This window comes from Agelaius tricolor, unplaced genomic scaffold, assembly GCF_023055355.1.
Source record: "Agelaius tricolor isolate 1412-34295 unplaced genomic scaffold, bAgeTri1.0.p SCAF_9, whole genome shotgun sequence".
In the NCBI taxonomy this organism is placed as follows: domain Eukaryota; kingdom Metazoa; phylum Chordata; class Aves; order Passeriformes; family Icteridae; genus Agelaius; species Agelaius tricolor.
In genome coordinates this window covers 31,192,205-31,209,846 of record NW_027269269.1, presented here as the reverse complement: position 1 = coordinate 31,209,846, position 17,642 = coordinate 31,192,205, and the positions used below count along the sequence as shown (strand labels likewise).

Genomic DNA, 17,642 nt, shown 5'->3' with positions numbered 1-17,642 from the left:
CAAGTGAACAAAAGTCCTCCCTCACTCTATACAACTCCTTTGAGCTTCATTTTCTTAAAAAAACCCCTTATCAATGAGGCACAGAGCTTTTAGTTTTCAAGGCTTCCTTGTACCTGTGTTCTGCACTAGCAGTTTCCATCCTTTCTTCGGAAAAGCCTTAGTAACCAAACACATCATCAGACTCATATTCAGCAGTATGATTATATACATGAGATGTCTATATTAATACACACACCTGTCCATGGCCTCAGAAAGGTTATTTAGAACATTATTAACCTTACAATACAGCCTATATGCCCATATGCTTTTAGAAAACATATACTTTTCAGACAATAGATTTCTGTAGTATAAAATGACATTTTATTCCTGTTGTGTAATACAAAAAAGGAAACAAGTAAACCAAGTCTTATTTGAGAGACTGAGCCCCATAAAGGTGAACAGCTCAATCATCCTTAGTATTCTATGCAGATCAGATGCTGCTTACTCAGTTTTTTTCTGCTCAGTGAAAACATCTGTATTGCATCTCCTGAGGCATGCTTAACGAGCCATTATGCTGCCAATTAAACAACCCACCAGAAGCTCACAACAGCTGATGCTGTTACAGTGTAATACCTCTTCATTGCCTCACTAATTATACAAAAGTTAAATTTGTAATGAAGTCTGAAATGTACCTGACCAATTACAGCTGGTAGCTATGTTCTGATGAAACCTGGTGCATTCAAACATGTCAGTCTTCTGAGCCTAAAATGCTTTGTGATTTTCTTCCTGAATTCCTGTTCCACAGCCAAGTACTGGGGACCTCAGCTTCTCAAGCCTCCAGAATCAGAGCACATCACTGGCCTAAGACTGCTCCTATCACACCACCCAACAATCAGAAGCACAAAGATTTCAGTCCTTCTGCTTAGCCCTGTCAGCTCAGCCAAAAAACAAATGAACAAGCAAACAAAACTACACACCTCGGAATTTTTCAGAGTTTTTTAAGTCAATGATTTATGTGGTCAGACCTCTAAGTCTGTCATTCAGAATGAAACTTGAAAGAATAGAGAAAGGATACTCCTGAAATGAGAAACATTGTTCCAGCTCAGCAGCTGCTTAGTAGTGAAATAAATATCCTTTTGTGGTTATGCCTCAAATGGAATTTCCTACGAATTTCTGACCTATGGCCAATTTGAAAGATTTGTGTTTGGAACATCAAACTCAAATTTCACAAAGAACACAAAATTGGAAACTGAGAGTACTTCATTTTCAAGAAACCTTTATTGCTAATGGAAGAAAAACTCAAATTATACTTCTGATATATTGTGTTGGTTCACCACTGAGGTTTTCTTAATTAGGTAGAAAATGTCCTAATTAGAAAAGGAAAATTATAGTACTTGAAAACATGCCACAAATGTAAGAGTGAAAACACATTGATGGAGGATGAACTAATTTAAAAACCGGTCCAAAATGGACTAGACTCAAGGATTCTTTTTACTCTTCTCGCTACATTTGTAAGCAAAGACTGATTATTAAGAGTGGAACAAAGTCCTCTCTGAGAAGTGGATGAACCTTACTTCTCCCCATAAAATATAGATACGAAAGAAGGGGCAGGGATGATGCACATTGTAAAGAGGAATGACCTCAGCTTTAGACATCGCTTTTTAGGTCAACTACCCTGAACTAAGGGTGCCCATTCTCCCTTTTCCCAAAAACTGGTGAATCCATGAACAAGATGGACAAAACACACCAATCTGGGTCACCAGGAAATCTCAGAGTTTTTTTTGGATGTTCTATAAATGACTTTGAGAGAAGGGAGTTTCCCCTCCATTCAATCTCTTAGTCCAACAACCATCTAAAGTTATCTAGGTGTTCCAGTGCTTTGCATGCTATTAATATGAAACACAGGCATCCTAAAAGCTTAATTTTCCACAGGTCAATTCATGACCTCCACTACTGAGTGGATCCTTCTCTCATCAAAGACATCCCTTCTCCTTATAAAATGCTGTCTAGTCAGTTATCCATTCCCAGACTGAATTGGCACCAAATACCCAGCTTCTACTGTCTGAGTAGGTGCTGGACTCAGGAAATAGTTTCCACTCAGCAGCAGTCAGCAAATGGCCTTGGCAAGACTATGAGTCCAGACTGCAAAGACTCCTGGAGCTTTATTTTTCACAGAGTTCTGGTTTGAAAAATGAGGACATTTATAATTTTAAATATATACATCCTTGCACCTGGAAAAGTAAACATATACCCACATTGTAAACACAAAGGTAACAGAAATCCATCCCCTCCCCACCAACTAAACTATGACAGTACCTGCCAGGCTGTAAGACAAGAAGTGCACATAAGGTGTCCACAAGGCTCTATCTTCACGTCCTTGTCATTCTCTGCACAGATTTTACACAGTTGAAAAGTGGAACCCATTTCACAGTACAATTCATACTGCTCCTGTAACAAAAGAAAGTCAAACAATTATTTCTTTCCAATGATTTGTTCACAAAGAATGCCCTGTTTTCAAGTCTGCTTTACTTATTAATCAAGGAAGCTCTTGCTACTGATCTGTCTAAAAGCCACACTAAGGTTACTGAAACAGCTTACATTTTTGCTTCTTCCAAACTGTGATATACTACAATACATACCAAAATGTGTTAAAAATATCTGTGCCTATTAGATTTCGTACAGACTTGTTATATGTAACTGCTATGCAAGGCACAAATCCTCCTTTTCTTTGGTTGCAAATGGAACCAAAGGAAGGAAATGAACATATTAAGTGAAACATTAAGTGAAGAAAGGGAACAAAACTGGGATTTTAATTTCTAGATATGAATTTAGGAGTATGAAGATCATTGGATTGGAAATGGACAAGCAAGAGGGCTTTTTTTACCTACAGAAAGGATGTTGTATAGCAGTATATTAAAGTACACAATCCCTGTAAAGGAAGTATGGCAAGAACACCCTGCAGGATAACTTGGCAACAGTCATGCACAGATTATTCAGTACTTTGCATACTTACAAGACTGACAGGTAGGTAGAACACCACCATTAGAAGAAATAAATAATAGACAAAGCTCAAGTCCAGAACAGTTTTCTAGAAATAGTTATTGTTGGGTAACTGACAGTTAAATGCATTTGGATTGAAATAAGCTTTTTTAACCTTGAAAAACCAAATTTTGAAAGCCTAAAGTAAGTACCATCCAGATCATGGGAAAATAAGCAGCTACTGCTAAGTGAAGTGAGGGGACATGAGGCTAAGAAAAAGAGAAAACAAAAGAGAGAGCTTGTATCTGCAGCTGTAGTCAGTATACTAAAGATGCTTATGGTGGAGCTCTAGCAAGGAATCCATCTGCAGCAATCTAGCCCTGCAGCCACTTTCATACCATCTCTTCATCATTCAGGGAGGTATACTGACAACTTTAAACCTCTTCAGTTATATATTATTTAAGGCAGACTCACATAATTCAGACTCTTTGGAATTATCATCAGAATTAGCTAATAATGTCCTCATAAATACATGTGCAGAAATAACTTGATTCATTCAGTAGATTCAAAATAAAACATGATTGGCTTGTGAAGAACAAGGTATTAATTGACTATGTGCTGCTTCTTATTTCTTTGAGAAAAAGTGAAGATATGGGCTGAAGCATTACTCTGCACTACACAAATACCTGATAAATCTCCATTACTCTTTCATTATTATCTTAAGACTGGAGGGAAAAGATGGATGTCAGAGAAGTGGAAGTATTCAGGTTGTCTTCAGGTAACTGTTTTTAGGAATTCTCTTACTTACAAAACAGATGTATTTGTACTGGTATTTCTGATAATATCATAGATAGTAAAGAATACTTATTTTCTAAAATACTTCTGGAGTGGAATGCACATAGAGCACCCAGAAATACAGAAGATTCAGCAGGTCATCCAGTTTGATTTGAAGAAACAGAAGACCATCTGGAACAGCAGTACTTGTATCAAGTCTTTCTTTGAACATATCCTCAAGTCTTCCAGATGTTTTCATCAGGAAAAATGTTCTACACAGTATTCTTTAACCTTCTAGTGTTAATTTCAGCACCATTTTTAATCAAGTATTTGTCTTGGGGTGGTTATTTCCTACTACTTGACTATCAAATATTTGCAGAATTAATCACATCATCACTTAACAAGACTACAAACACAACTATATATTCTAATTTTCTCTGCAATTCTCTGCAAAGTGACTCTGTTTAGGCATTTACTTACTTCTGCTGTTTTCCCTGATCTCTTTCAATTTGCACCATAGACAAAGAAGAAAGGAGAATACTGGATACCCTGGAACAGGTATTTTTGTGATGTATGAACTTTTCCTCCTGGACTTGCCAACCAACTATACCATTCCTATTCAGGCTTCAAAACTACCATTTGATCCTGATTTTGTTTCTGTATTCCCCTTTGTTATTAGCGCATAAAAAACGAGCTACATAAATCTGTTACATAAATATCAGAAAAATCTTAAGTAGCTGTTTGAAACACTTCTCACTTGGAAAAGGCTCACAATAAAGAAAACATTTCAAGACATGCCATCTGCATCACCATCCACTCTACAGTTTAAAGGATTATTATCCTTTTCCTCCCCAAAGCCCTTCTATCAACAGCATATTTTCTCTCTTATGAACTTATTACTCACATTTTAATAAAAGCTTATTATTACTGTAGATGAGATACTAAGGGAAGTGACGATTACAAAGTAACTCAAAACTCTGTCAACATACCTGTGTGACTTTTATGTGATCATGTGGTGTGGGCTCACATAATCCTGTCAAATCAGGATTATAACTTCGTCCATCAGGGAACAGATAGCTGCATCACAAGAAGACTGTTATAAATATGCACATTTCTTTAGCTTTATTGGCTAAATCATACTTAAAAAATTTCAAGGGGGCAGAATAAGTTACAGTAGACATTAACTAAAATAAATCATCTTTCCTCAGCCATCTATTTTATCTTTTGAGTGCAACTGAACTGCTACATATTCATTTTGACACATGCTCGAGTGTATTTATAAAAGCAGAGGAAAGATTTTGACATCACTTGGATAGCTACCACTAGCATGCATCTGAGCTTTGATTAGCAGATAACCTTCTAGGGGTAGCCCAAAAGAGTATTATTTCAGATCCTTGTTTCACAGTGAACTCATACTTCCTAATGGTTTCCCACTGGGAGCATCATGCTCAGGACTCTTTAGACTATTTCAAGTAAAGCTGCAGAAAAGAAGGTAACACACTGTGTGTATCTGTATTATGTTTTATATATATATATAATATTATATATGTCACAATAATATATATGTGCATATCTCTGTATATTATGACAAGAATGTACACTGAGAACTTCTGATGCACACTGGACATTAGGCAAGAACCAATGGGAGCATTTCAATTGTGTGGGAAATTAACAATAGGTTAAATGATATTACAGCAACCCTAAGATTTCTGTATTCAGGTTTATGTTACCTGTAACTCAGAAACAGTTCTTTGAAGGTCATATATTTTTAAGTCACATTCTGAAAAAGTTATAAGGTACAAAAATATCACTCAGCATAAAATATTCTCAGCTCCAGCTTTTGTTTGCTTAGTTTTTGTCAGAGAGAAACACTACCAATATAAGTGTGTTTTTATTACAGGTATGAAATCATCACACCTGAAAAAAAAAATACTAGACTGTGTAGGACTGAGAAAAATTACAAGACTGCAAAAGATTTATCAATCTTTTTTTTTCTTTTGGGGATTGATCAATTGCCTTTCCTTTTTCTTTCACATTATATATATTTACATTGGCTATACCAAAACGTATTCCAGTGAAAAGATTCTGACACCAAATATTTTTCTGTTACTTCAGCCAACCTAGCAAAAATGTACTACGTCTCCCTATAAACTTACATTCTCTAATAGTTATAAATCTTTTCAGTAAACTATTAAAATGTGGAAAATGTTCTGGCTGCACAATATATAAAAAAGCAATTACATAGCTTTCAAATCATTGTCCACATTTGGACACATGAGTAACTGGAAGTAGTAACTGTTCAATAAGCTTAAGTGCATTTGGGACTCTTGGGGGGCTGTGGGGGGAAGGAGGGATCAATGCAACAGCTGTCACATTTTAATTTCTCAAGGAATTTATTTGCTACGAGATATGACTTTGGTTAACTTTCAGTAACCCTGGTTAATGGAATTAACTAGAAACAAGTGTTTTTTAAATGAATTAAATAAATGGTCCTTAAACTCTGAAAGAATGCTAACCACCATATGCAGTTTCTCGGTTTTAAACATCTTTAACTACCCATATAAGCATATAGGGAACAAGCAGATGAGGATTTCATAGCCATGGTAGCTGTAAGAATTGGTACTTACAATCCTTCCCGGCTGCCATCAATCAAAGCTTGAAACAGAGGCTTATTGTGAGGTATGGTCTGCAGTATGTTCCCATCTCCAGTCACATAGCCAATGGCCCACTGGCCTAGGCGAGTGCAACTCAGTCTGAAAATGTAGCTTGATAAAAACAGGATGAATGAAAAGTCAGTGTAATTCAGAGTTCAGCAAAAGAAGTGAAGATAGCAATTATGGCCTCTGGTTCAGACACTGAATTAGGTCCCTGAACATTTAGGTAAGATTCCCAATTCTACCATGTTCTTTCTAGAATTTTAAATCTCTTCTACAAATTTAAGTCTCTTCTACACTGTCAGTTTCTCATGGGCAGAAATAAAATAAGAGTAGCTGCCTACCCTCTGCTTTTCATCTGCTTCTCTTTTAGCTCTCAGAGTGAAAGCTGCACATTCACCCTGAGCAGTTTCACTCAGACATGTCCATAAACCTCTTCCATAGGACTATATGATATGATCCAGTCTCCATAACTACAACAGACACCTATTGTGCATGTGCAGGCCAATCACCTGAACAAGTGGATGGAAAAATATAAAGCCTCTTTAAGTGCAACAGAAACAGGAAAGATGAATGATAAAACCTGCTCTACTAGAAAATGGTAATTTCTTGTGAGCCTGTGGAGGTGAACAAAAGAAATACCACTTCTGTTTCAGAAAAATCAAATATTAACTACACAATTGGACTTAGATTTAAATACTTCTCTGTGTTACAGGTGATAGGTGAGAGTATACATAATGTAGACAGAGAGCACAATCAGAAAACAAGGAAGATTACAAGCAACAGGATTGGGCATGTATAGAGCTTCATACTAAAAATTCTCCTCCCTTTCATGTCAGACACCATTTCACATGCAAAACCTCACTGAGAAAAGCATCTCACAGTGAAAGACCACAAATTCAATTCTGTATTTTAGAGCAGCTTTTCTTAATTACACATCAATATTTTATTTCATTCCAAACTAATATGAGACATCTAAGCCTCTCTGAAGATTGACAGAGCTCTTACAACCTTCAGTAGGGCCCACATTACACTGAAGTACTAACTATTCATCTGAACAGAATCTTGCAATTTGCAGGACGTTTTAGTCAGATTAAAGAAGAAATTTCACTTCATAGCCCCTGTTTCCCATTCCAGCATTTCACCTAAGCAACTCAGAAAGTAATTTGCTGATATGCAATAGAAAGCAACCTTAAAACTGGCTATTTACAAGGAACATAAAAGCTACATGGGGTAATTTTTCTATCACAGCATCAAGATCAATAACAGAGAAAATACTAAATGTATCAAATGCTCTCAAAATCAACCTATTTATTTGACTTATGTAGTAGTGTCCATGAGTATCAAGCTAAAAATCAGCAGTTTTCTGTTGGAACCACAAGATTTTTGTATGTATGAACTTGACTACTAGGGTAACTTAAGATACAGTATACTATTTGCTGAAAATTGAAAGGAACAAAGTACAGAATGTGGGTATAACTGTTGGTAGACTTCATTAACAAGTTTAAAAGCAATGCACTTTAACTATGTGCTTCTGCAGAAGCTTCAACAAGGAGAATTAGGGAAAAAGCTTCATAATTGTAAGATAAAACTAGCAAAATAAATGGTAAGTAATATAGGATTAAATCCATTATTGATTTTCTTTTTCTCCCAAGTGAAGAAAAAACCCAGGACAACAGTGACATAGTGGTAAAAGCTCAGTTTAACTAATTTACTATGCACAGCACCACATCAAAAGTATTTAAAAACTCTACATGTCATGATCTTTAATCTGACTGATTGCTTTTCTAGGTGAAGAGTTTATGACATAGAATGATACAGGCAAAGGAAAAAGAAAGATATGAAACACAAAAGGAACACAAAAGCACAGATTAAATTTATAGCTTGAATGTTACCATGAAAGATGTTAAGATGATTCTTGCTTTACTATTAAGCAAAAATTCAATGTCAATTTTGAACACCAAATTATATTTTGAAATATGCTTTTCAAGAATGTATTGCTGGTTTTACCTGATTCAGAAGAAGAAAGAAAAAGCAATTTATTTTCAATTTCTTTCTGTTTATTTTTACATATTTAGACTTTGGTGTGCTAATATGATATTTTTTTGCTTCCCTTCTTCAGTGCATCAGTGGGTTAAATAAAATGCAAAAATATGCAAAATACAAGTATGAAGCCAGCATAATTATGTAGGTTCTGAGACAGCAAGTTTATTTGGAAAGCAATACGCAGTGAAACCTCTCACCTCCCAGGTTTAGTGCTGTATTTCTGCAGCCTTGCTTTCACTTCATCATACGTCAGGAATGCCATATATCCAGGATGTGTCACAGCTAAGAAGTTCCAATTCCTTAAGATTGAGCCCCATGGCTACAAAGAGAAGACAAACAAGTAAAGGGACTAAGCCAGGTAATTCTGTATTTCTAATAAAACTCAAGTTTGTGAGTCAGAAACACCTGAAGTGTTTTAGCTTCAGCTGAAAAACACATACTTTTGCTTTATGTTTGAATGGTACAAAGGACTGTCCTATATATCCAAAGAACACCAAGCACAACTTTTTGGATAGAGATTTTGAAGACCCTGGATTTAGGAGACTTTCTATTCATAGCTACATAAAATATTAAACATCATATTTAGTTAGAACCTGAAAAGTATGACTCCATGATGGTTTAATAAAAAACACAATTAAGCCTGAGACGACTTGATAGTTAATGATAAGTAACATTAACAAATGAATCATAATAAAGCTGCTAATTTGAGCTGTCATTCCTTTTTTTATCCTCTACTTCTTGATTTCTTCAGTCACCATAATGGCATTAAAGCCAGAAAACAAAACAAATACTGATACTTCACCTGAATATTTGCTATCCTGAATGCAAAAGCTTCAGAAAACTCAGTGAAACATGCCTGATATGCTATCACTTAAAAGAATATGGAATAGTCCATTACTGTAAGTGAAGAATGATTTTTTAAAGTAGTGGATTAATACAGATATATAAATGTCCATTGCCAGCATTTGGGAAGTCAATAAACTGACTCTGATTGGTTTGCAGATTTTTAATCTATTTCTCAGAAGATCAAGGCAGGTGAAGTTAAGTGACACAAGACAAGAGTCTTGTGTTATTATGTGTGCTGCAAATTCCCTTTAAAAGAACTTCTAAGGGCTAATCAGGCAGAGATGAAATGCTAGTGTGACATGCTTGAGCAGATTATCCTAACAGTTCTGCTTAAGAGTATTACATTTCCCAGGCAAACCCTAGCCACTACCTAAACACAGATGAATGCCTGTTCATTTTAAAATTAATACCTCATCAAGTTGTACTTGTGGAATAGAAGACAGGTTTCAGCACAAAGGCCATAAGAAACCTTAAATTCTCCAAAAGCAAGGAGGAAAAAAAAAATAATTCCAGTCCTAGATTCAACACTGCATCCTGTCAGCTCCTTCAACAAATTCAACAAGGCCAAGTGCAAGGTCCTGCATAGGGATTGAGCAATCCCAAGCACAAGTACAGGCTGAGTGGAGAATGGATTGAGAGCAGCCCTGATGAGCAGGACTTGGGCGTGCTACTGGAGACAACCCAGCAAGGTGCACTCTCAGCTCAGAAAACCAGATGTGTCCTGGGCTGCACCCAGAGCAGTATGGCCAGCAGGGCAAGGGAGAGGATTCTCCATCTTACCAACTCTCATGAGACCCCCCCCCAAACAGCTTCATCCAGCTCTTCAGCCCTCAGCACAGGAAGGACATGGACCTGCTGGAGCAAGTCCAGAGGAGGGACAGCAGGATGATCAGGTGGATGGAGCACCTCTCCTATAAAGACAGGCTGTGAGAGTTGGGATTATTCAGACTGGAGAAGAGAAGGCTCTGGGGAACCCTGGAGCAGCATCCCAGTACCTAAAGGGGTCTACAGGAGAGCTGGAGAGGGACCTTACAAGGCTTGGAGTGATAAGACGAGAAGGAATGGTTTTGAACTGAAAGCCTACAGGTTTAGACTGGATATTTGGAAGAAATTCTTCAGTCGAAGTGTAATGAAGGCACTGCAACAGGTTGCCCAGGGAAGCTGATCCACAACATTGCAGCTAGAGGAGCTCTGAGCAACGTGGTCTAGAGGAAGTGTGTCCTTACCATGGCAGGGGGGTTGGAACAAGATAATCTTTAGGGTCTCTTCCAACCCAAATCATTCAAAGGCAAGAATCCATAGCTTGCCTTGTGAGCAGAGTCGTACCAGAGCAGAAGTGCTAAATGGGACAAGATTTGTTCCCTTTCTCTTCAGTGGAAGTATTTTCACACCAAAGGACATGTTAAAGTAACAGATTGAAGTTCCTGCAGAGCATCCAGATATTCTGCTGTGCTAAGCTTCTCTCTGGTCAGGGAACACAGCATTTAAAGCTGTGCATACATACAATGGGGAGGCAGGGGGAGCAACTTCACTTTCACAGGATCTCCATAAAGCTGAGTCGTGCTTTCTTTTGTGAATAAACACCATTACAAATGCAGCTTTTCTGTAACATAACCCACAGTTGGCAAAACAGTATTTTGATTACTTAATTGGGATTTTCTCTCAGTGGGTGTATGCACACATAGTTACAGAAGCTGTTTAAAAACTAGAGAAGTAAAATGTAACCTCCTGGGAGAAGTTCTCAGACCAAGTTCAGTGCAAGTTCAGTTCAACAGTTAGGAAGCTTTTGCACCTAATCTGTTTGGCAAGACATATCTCTCTGCTTCTTTGCTGAATTAAAAGTTAACCCTTACAAGTCATCTCTCTTCACATGTATCAATACTGCTGATCCCCTTCTTCTAGCATAAGGCACAGAAATGAATCAAACCAGCAGTGGCCTCACAAAGAAAATAAGTGACCAATATTTGTGGTTCAGTTAAAAAGAGATTACTGACACCATTAACATTTGCAACTGTGACAATGTTTTGACTCAGAATGGAGAAGAGATAATCAAAATCAAAACTCTATATACTAAAATCATCAATCCCCTCCTGCCAGATTTTACTATTAACTTCATAATGGCACCCTTTCCCGTAACAGCAAAATGAGGACATCTAAGCAACAATTAGCACAGGGCAATGTGGAAAACAGAACAAACATCAACCCAGGGTTTGAAGTAAAGTTGATAATTTGAACATATCTCCATCTGCCTAAAGAATAATGATAATATAGGTTGGAAAAAGACCTTAAAAATCATTGAGTCCAACTGTTAACCCAGCACTGCCAAGTCCCCCCCTAAATCATGTCCCCAAATGCTTGATTATCCTTTCAGTGAAGACACTTTTCCTAATGTCCAGCCTAAACCTTTGCTAGTGCAACATGTTAATATAGAAGACTGAACTGGTTTACCACTGTACATGGTAAAGAAAATAAATTATCAAATAAATCTTTGTGTATCTCAATGGTTTCTATATACAAAAGAAATATTCAAAGTGATAAATTTCAGAAACAGTACATCTAATATGTACGCAAACCAGTACAGTCTTCTATATTAACTAAAATACCTGAAGTATGTTCTGTAGAAGAGACATGAGGTTAAAATAGACACATAACATACATTAAAAGCTTATTTCAGATAAATAGTAATACAATTAATGCTATTCCCAAATATAGTTCCTTGTTGCAAATAAGCATTAATAGTAAAAATATGTTAATAAAGAAAAGAGTTAGGCCTATATTTAGCCTAAAAGAAAGTAGTGTGTAACTGTCCTCATGAGTTTGCAGAAACACCTCATATATATAGAAACAAATGCACAAAAAAAAACACAACTAAAACTCTGATTATCAGGAGGTCTACATTTCTAGGAATGTATTTAAAAATAGTGAAAAATAAGTAAGTAGTAAACAGCTATTGTAATAACACTAGATGCATGCAGAAATGAAGCAGGTGTTGCTGGATGCTTTCAGTTTTTCAGATGTGTGTGTTGCTGCCTCTAACACCACTGAAGGACTAGAAGAAATGCACAATTTATTTCTAAACCGCAATGTTTTAGTTCTTTCAGTTTTTTTAAAAAATCTGCTTCCTTGCCTCAGGACACTAAGCATCTCAAATTCACACAATTATCTATAATTTTCAAATCTTACCTGAAATAATCTAGTGAAGATATCAAATTCAAAAATTGAAATGTAGTCATTGCAGGTCAAGTCAATAGTAGATTTAAGAGCCATTGCTTCCAAACCAGAGCTAATCTGATGAACTTCATGAAGGCACTGCCTGAACACCTTCCATGGCACTATAGTTCTGTTAAATAGGTAGAAAGAATAAATTCAATGAAATAACATATTTAAGACTTGATACCTCATTTAGACATCAAAACTGAACTTTTAAAGGAGTGAACTGTAACATTAATTTGGTTTCTGTATGGAGGAAAAATACCCCTTCAAATTAAGTTTTCTGAAAGCAGCCTAAGCAAATACAAGAATGGCTTACCTTCCTTTAAACACAGCTGAATGTCATTTATTTCAAATGATAAATATTCAAGTTTCTTTAGGAGTACCACAAAAAGAAGGGTGCAGAAACCAAAATACCCTACTAAGCAAGTGTTGCAAACAATCTCACATCCTTTCAGAGATAATGTAAAGGACCTATTCTATGCTTGTAAAAGAAATCCTTCCTTCACAGCCTCCCTTCCCAGAATGATAAGCATCAATTTAATATCTACAATTATGTGATTTTTGCTATAGCTAAAGCTCTTGAACAGTGGTCAAGTAACATGACAGCAATCAACCAGATACCACTAGGAGTGGTCCAAGCCCTGTCATAAGCCACGACAGTTACATTAACTTTAATAGACAGGAAATTAGAATTATCCTTCCTAACACAGAAAGCCATGTTCTGTCAGATTCAGTTTTTATTTGCACAGTTGAAGATAATGCATGTTAGTTATTTTGCCAGCCAAGTACGTGTATTTGGAAACTGGCATGAGGTTGATCACTTTAATGTGCTCTATCTTAGCACTCTCAATAACAGCAATTCTTCTTGTGTCATTAGGGTAAAATCAAAATTTTGCCAAGCCTTAACAACTCTTAAAAATGTTCTGCCACACATTGAGATCATATTATATGATATTTTAAAAACATTTTAATTAACCAAAATATAATCAATGCATAATTATTCAGGATAAGATCTCACACGTTCACAGTAATATTTTGTTAAGAACTGCTAAGTCAACAAAAGACACAGGCCTCACAAATTCAGTAATATTTCCTGTAAATTTTATTTGTTCAAACTGCCTTAGTTTTTCTAAGTATTTTCTCATGCAGAAATATAAATTACTTAGTATGATGGGGGGAAACCAACTGCATTACGTTTGTCGTGTGTAACAAATACTATGCAGTTATCCTAAATTAAAAGAAGCAGTAATTTTAAGTTTAACTAAAGATACAGTCCTGTATTTCTATTGCATAAGATATTCACTGCATTTTTAAGTGCAAAGAAATGCATTTGTTACATGCAGGCTTGTATTGAGAAAGTCATAAATGACAAAATGAGAAGTTTAATAGATCTCAGCAGATACTTTCATCTGTATATGAAAAACAGGAAACCACAAAGAGCTGAAGAGAGATACCACATCAGATGCCATTTATGAAAGAATGCTGATCAAATTTTCATTAGGGTAAAGAGAGAATAAAACATTGCATTAAATTCAGACCAAAAAAATAGAAAAGTTGGTGCTTTTGTGGCGTTAAAGTTGTCTTAGATCAAGCACCTACTGCTTATTTAGCTCCTGTAACCATGGCTCCAAAATGTTTTCTGATTCTCTTTATAAGCCACCCTAAATGGTTACAGCACTGGGATCATGCTGAAATGGGGTTAGAAAATTTCAGGGTTGGCTGTGGGTTTTGTGAGCTTTTTGTTTGATTGTAATTTGTTAGGGTTTTCTTTGCAGGAAGGTATTAATTTTATTGCTTTGAGTTTTTTTTTTAAAGGTTAAGACAATAACCCTAAAACAAAAAAACAATAGAGCATTTATCAGATATGATCACAGCCATACTACACCTTAACAACTGGTTATTCATGCCTTGCACAAGACAGTTTCCTAGATGCAATTAATAAGTAGGATCTTTGGCTATCTATTCACTAACACCTTGCACCCCCAAAACTCCACCAGCAACACAGAAAACAAAGGGCTTCAGAAGAGTATCTTTTTAGGGCTCTGTTGGCTAGTACTTTGACTAAGACAGAAACCAGATGCTGGAAAATGAGTGATTAGCTAATGAAATAACATGTGAAGTTTTTTTTTGGGATTTCTCCAAGAACAAGTGCTTGGAATAGTGGTGGCCCAAATTTAAAATACACTAAATTCAGCAAGCCTTTTTTCTCTGCAGTTTTGTGGGATAGGTCTTTTATCTTCTGCTTTCTTTAAATAAAGGTGTGAATTGGTTGTTGAAACCTGTTAACTCCTTTTTCTCAGCAGCTATTTTATAGAGTTATCATTCCTAAATACTTTGAAACAGCACCAGGGATTAATTATTTCACCCCCAGTGTCTCTCTCCAGTTTGCCCACACATATGCTGAGCTCTTTGAGACCTTGCAGACAGCACGCACCCACTAAATGCAGGTGTTACTGAGTCTTCTCAAGGGGAAGGTTTGTGCAGTGTCCTCCCCACCTGCTCCTACACCACTGAAACCCAGTGACCTTTCAGGCACCCTGAGAAACACATCCTCTGGTACAAATCTGGGAGGGGTCACAAGCATGAAAGAAGCTTTCAGAGATGGCTGGCAAGTTGAGTTTCTGTCTGAATTAACATTTCACTGCTCCTGCTTTCTTGTGTTTTAGGGGATATACAGCCTTTGAAGGCACCTGTTCATGACTGAGTCTAAAGAGTTATTTTAATTTGGGGTTTGGTTGGTGGCAGAGGCAGTGGAAGGGGAAAGAGAACAGGATCAAGGTTGAGATTGGGACTGTCCTAGTTAATAGCATGTTTAGATTGTTATTTAAATATATGCATATGTTTACATGTATAAAACACCTGTCCTTATAGAAAGAAAAAAATAAAATCCTGTTTGCAATGAAACCACTGCCTGCCACATTCAGCTCCTGAACCACAGAAGGAATCTCCTATAAATATTTTCAGGGATCTTTGTAATATTTGTTGCATCATGTCCTAATGATACCTTGTGCTAGAGGCTGGCAGATATTCTCCACATGCCTCATGCTATTAGGCTGAACCTGTGGACACTTGTCTAGGAGATGAGTCAGTCAGCTCTGCCTCAGCCCATCAGAAAGATGTGATTTGACATCCTGGTAACATTACTTGTCTACAGAATTAGGCTGAGGAAGTGCAGGTCTCAGAATTTCAGGTATTTAATTGTAGTTACATAAGCTATCCCTTGTAGAAGAAGTGCCCATGACTGACTCCAGCTGAGACAATGTTCTGGGGAGTCTCTCACAGGAGAGGATGGCACTAAACAGTGACTGCACTTCCCTCAAATGTTTGATGCCCAAATTTTACAGTACTACTGCATATGCACACATTACAAACAGATATACCCAGAACTTTGGTAACAATTTCTCTTTTTATAATACAATTTGAGGAAAAGAAAAATCAGACTAAATTACACGTACATACTGTTACTGTGTTCCATGTTAATTTATTGCAACCCTCTATCAGCTCAAAAATCTTCAGAGAGATAATTTTAGACGGAAACAAAAATATGAAGAAAGCCACAGTGTACATGATGTACAGCAGTAAAAGAATAGAAGGACCTTTTCCAAGGAAATCCAAATCTCTACCTGCCAATCTTTTAGGAAAGGATTTATACACAACATGTCCTTGTACCACCTTTCCTCATCATTAGAGTAGAAGCAAGCCCATGACAATTCAAGGAAAGAAAACAAAATAAAACAAATTATCCTGAAAAATATTTCCTTAAGAGGCTTTCTGTGCATCTCTTAAACCAACTAAACTATCTGGATCTTGGTATTTACCCTGGGATTGTTTTTTAAAGAGTCCTGTCAAAAACCATAAAATAAGCCATTTCTCCTTTCAAAAATACTAAAAAAAGCCATTTCTCCACAGGCCTCTCTAAATGACACTATTTCTCTCCCTTTCTTCTGCAATAGTACATCATATTTGAAAAAACAATGAATTTTAAAGTGTTCTAACTGAAACATAAGATTTTAAAAACACTGCTATATAGGATGGTATCTATTTACTATTGTTGGCACACATCAAAGCAAAGTATGACTCTATAATCTCAAATACAGTGTTTTAAACACCACCCACACAACTTCCATATGCTTAAAGGAAAAGGATTAGTGTCTATCATGTGATTTGCAAGCAATTTAGCAGAGGAATTTAGGTCCTCTCTTCACTCCTGTCCTGATCATGTGTACATGGGATTTTCTTAAACTCCCCAAATGTTACATTATTAAAAAGAAAGTACATTAAAATAAACCTGGAGATGAAGCATATATTTCCCGAGCATGAAGAGTACAGTGCTTGTGTAAAACTGCAGAGATCCAGCTATCCTGGAATGTCAAGTGACACTGCTTCCATTTGAACCAGAGCAGACCACAAGAATGTCTAGGGAGGTAAACACGTACCTGTATAACTTACACTTACAGTGAACATTTTTGTCTGCAAGCAACTCTCTCAAATGCTGCCAAAAAATGCACCATGAAAAGGCCATTACTGTTTCCAGAGCAATCTCAAAAATATTCAAGCAAATACCGACCCAGATAAAAACAACATTCTTTGTAAATCTGCAGTGAGCAATGTGGATTTTGACTTATCACCACTGAAAACAGCATTTTCTTAAGACTGCTGCTTCAGTTTTAAGCGAAAGGCCACGTTTCCACTGCTTCTGAACTGCAAAGCAAATAATTGACACACAGAAGGCTTGAGAAGTTGAGTCCTAAGGGTAAAAAGGAATTCTGCCATATTGTGCCAGTACAATTGCTAAATAGTGACATCATTCCAACAAATACAGATGAATCTAATGAGAACAGAGAAGGTAAAAGAGAGAAAATCAGCCTTATGAAATTGAGAAAATATACCACCTAAAAATGGCCACTTCCAAAGCTGTGCAACTGGACATTGCTAGAGAGACAGCAAGTTCCTTAAGACATACAGGAACTCTGTATTCCCCAAGTGTCCCCAAAGGGATACACTTCTCTGTATTTTCAATTCTGATTTCTAACCACAAACCCAAAGCACACTCATGCTTTTGCACATCCTTTTATAATTAAAACGTTGCCTCTTCTGCCTATCCAAGGAGAATGTGTTCTGTCTCACAATCTCGTGTGCCAAGGATCAGAA

At 36.7% G+C, this 17,642-nt stretch overlaps 1 protein-coding gene across 2 annotated transcripts in view; it reads right to left on the bottom strand.

Moving 5' to 3' along the window:
• Nucleotides 1-17,642, bottom strand: part of CBLB (Cbl proto-oncogene B) — a 128,551-nt gene that overhangs the window by 36,506 nt on the left and 74,403 nt on the right. For both annotated transcript variants that reach the window (XM_071433501.1, XM_071433502.1), the window contains exons 5-9: nucleotides 12,462-12,618; nucleotides 8,630-8,751; nucleotides 6,360-6,497; nucleotides 4,722-4,809; nucleotides 2,296-2,427 (exon numbers count right to left, since the gene is read on the bottom strand). In XM_071433501.1, the coding sequence (XP_071289602.1) occupies nucleotides 2,296-2,427; nucleotides 4,722-4,809; nucleotides 6,360-6,497; nucleotides 8,630-8,751; nucleotides 12,462-12,618 (637 nt within the window). The remainder of the gene's footprint in view (nucleotides 1-2,295; nucleotides 2,428-4,721; nucleotides 4,810-6,359; nucleotides 6,498-8,629; nucleotides 8,752-12,461; nucleotides 12,619-17,642) is intronic.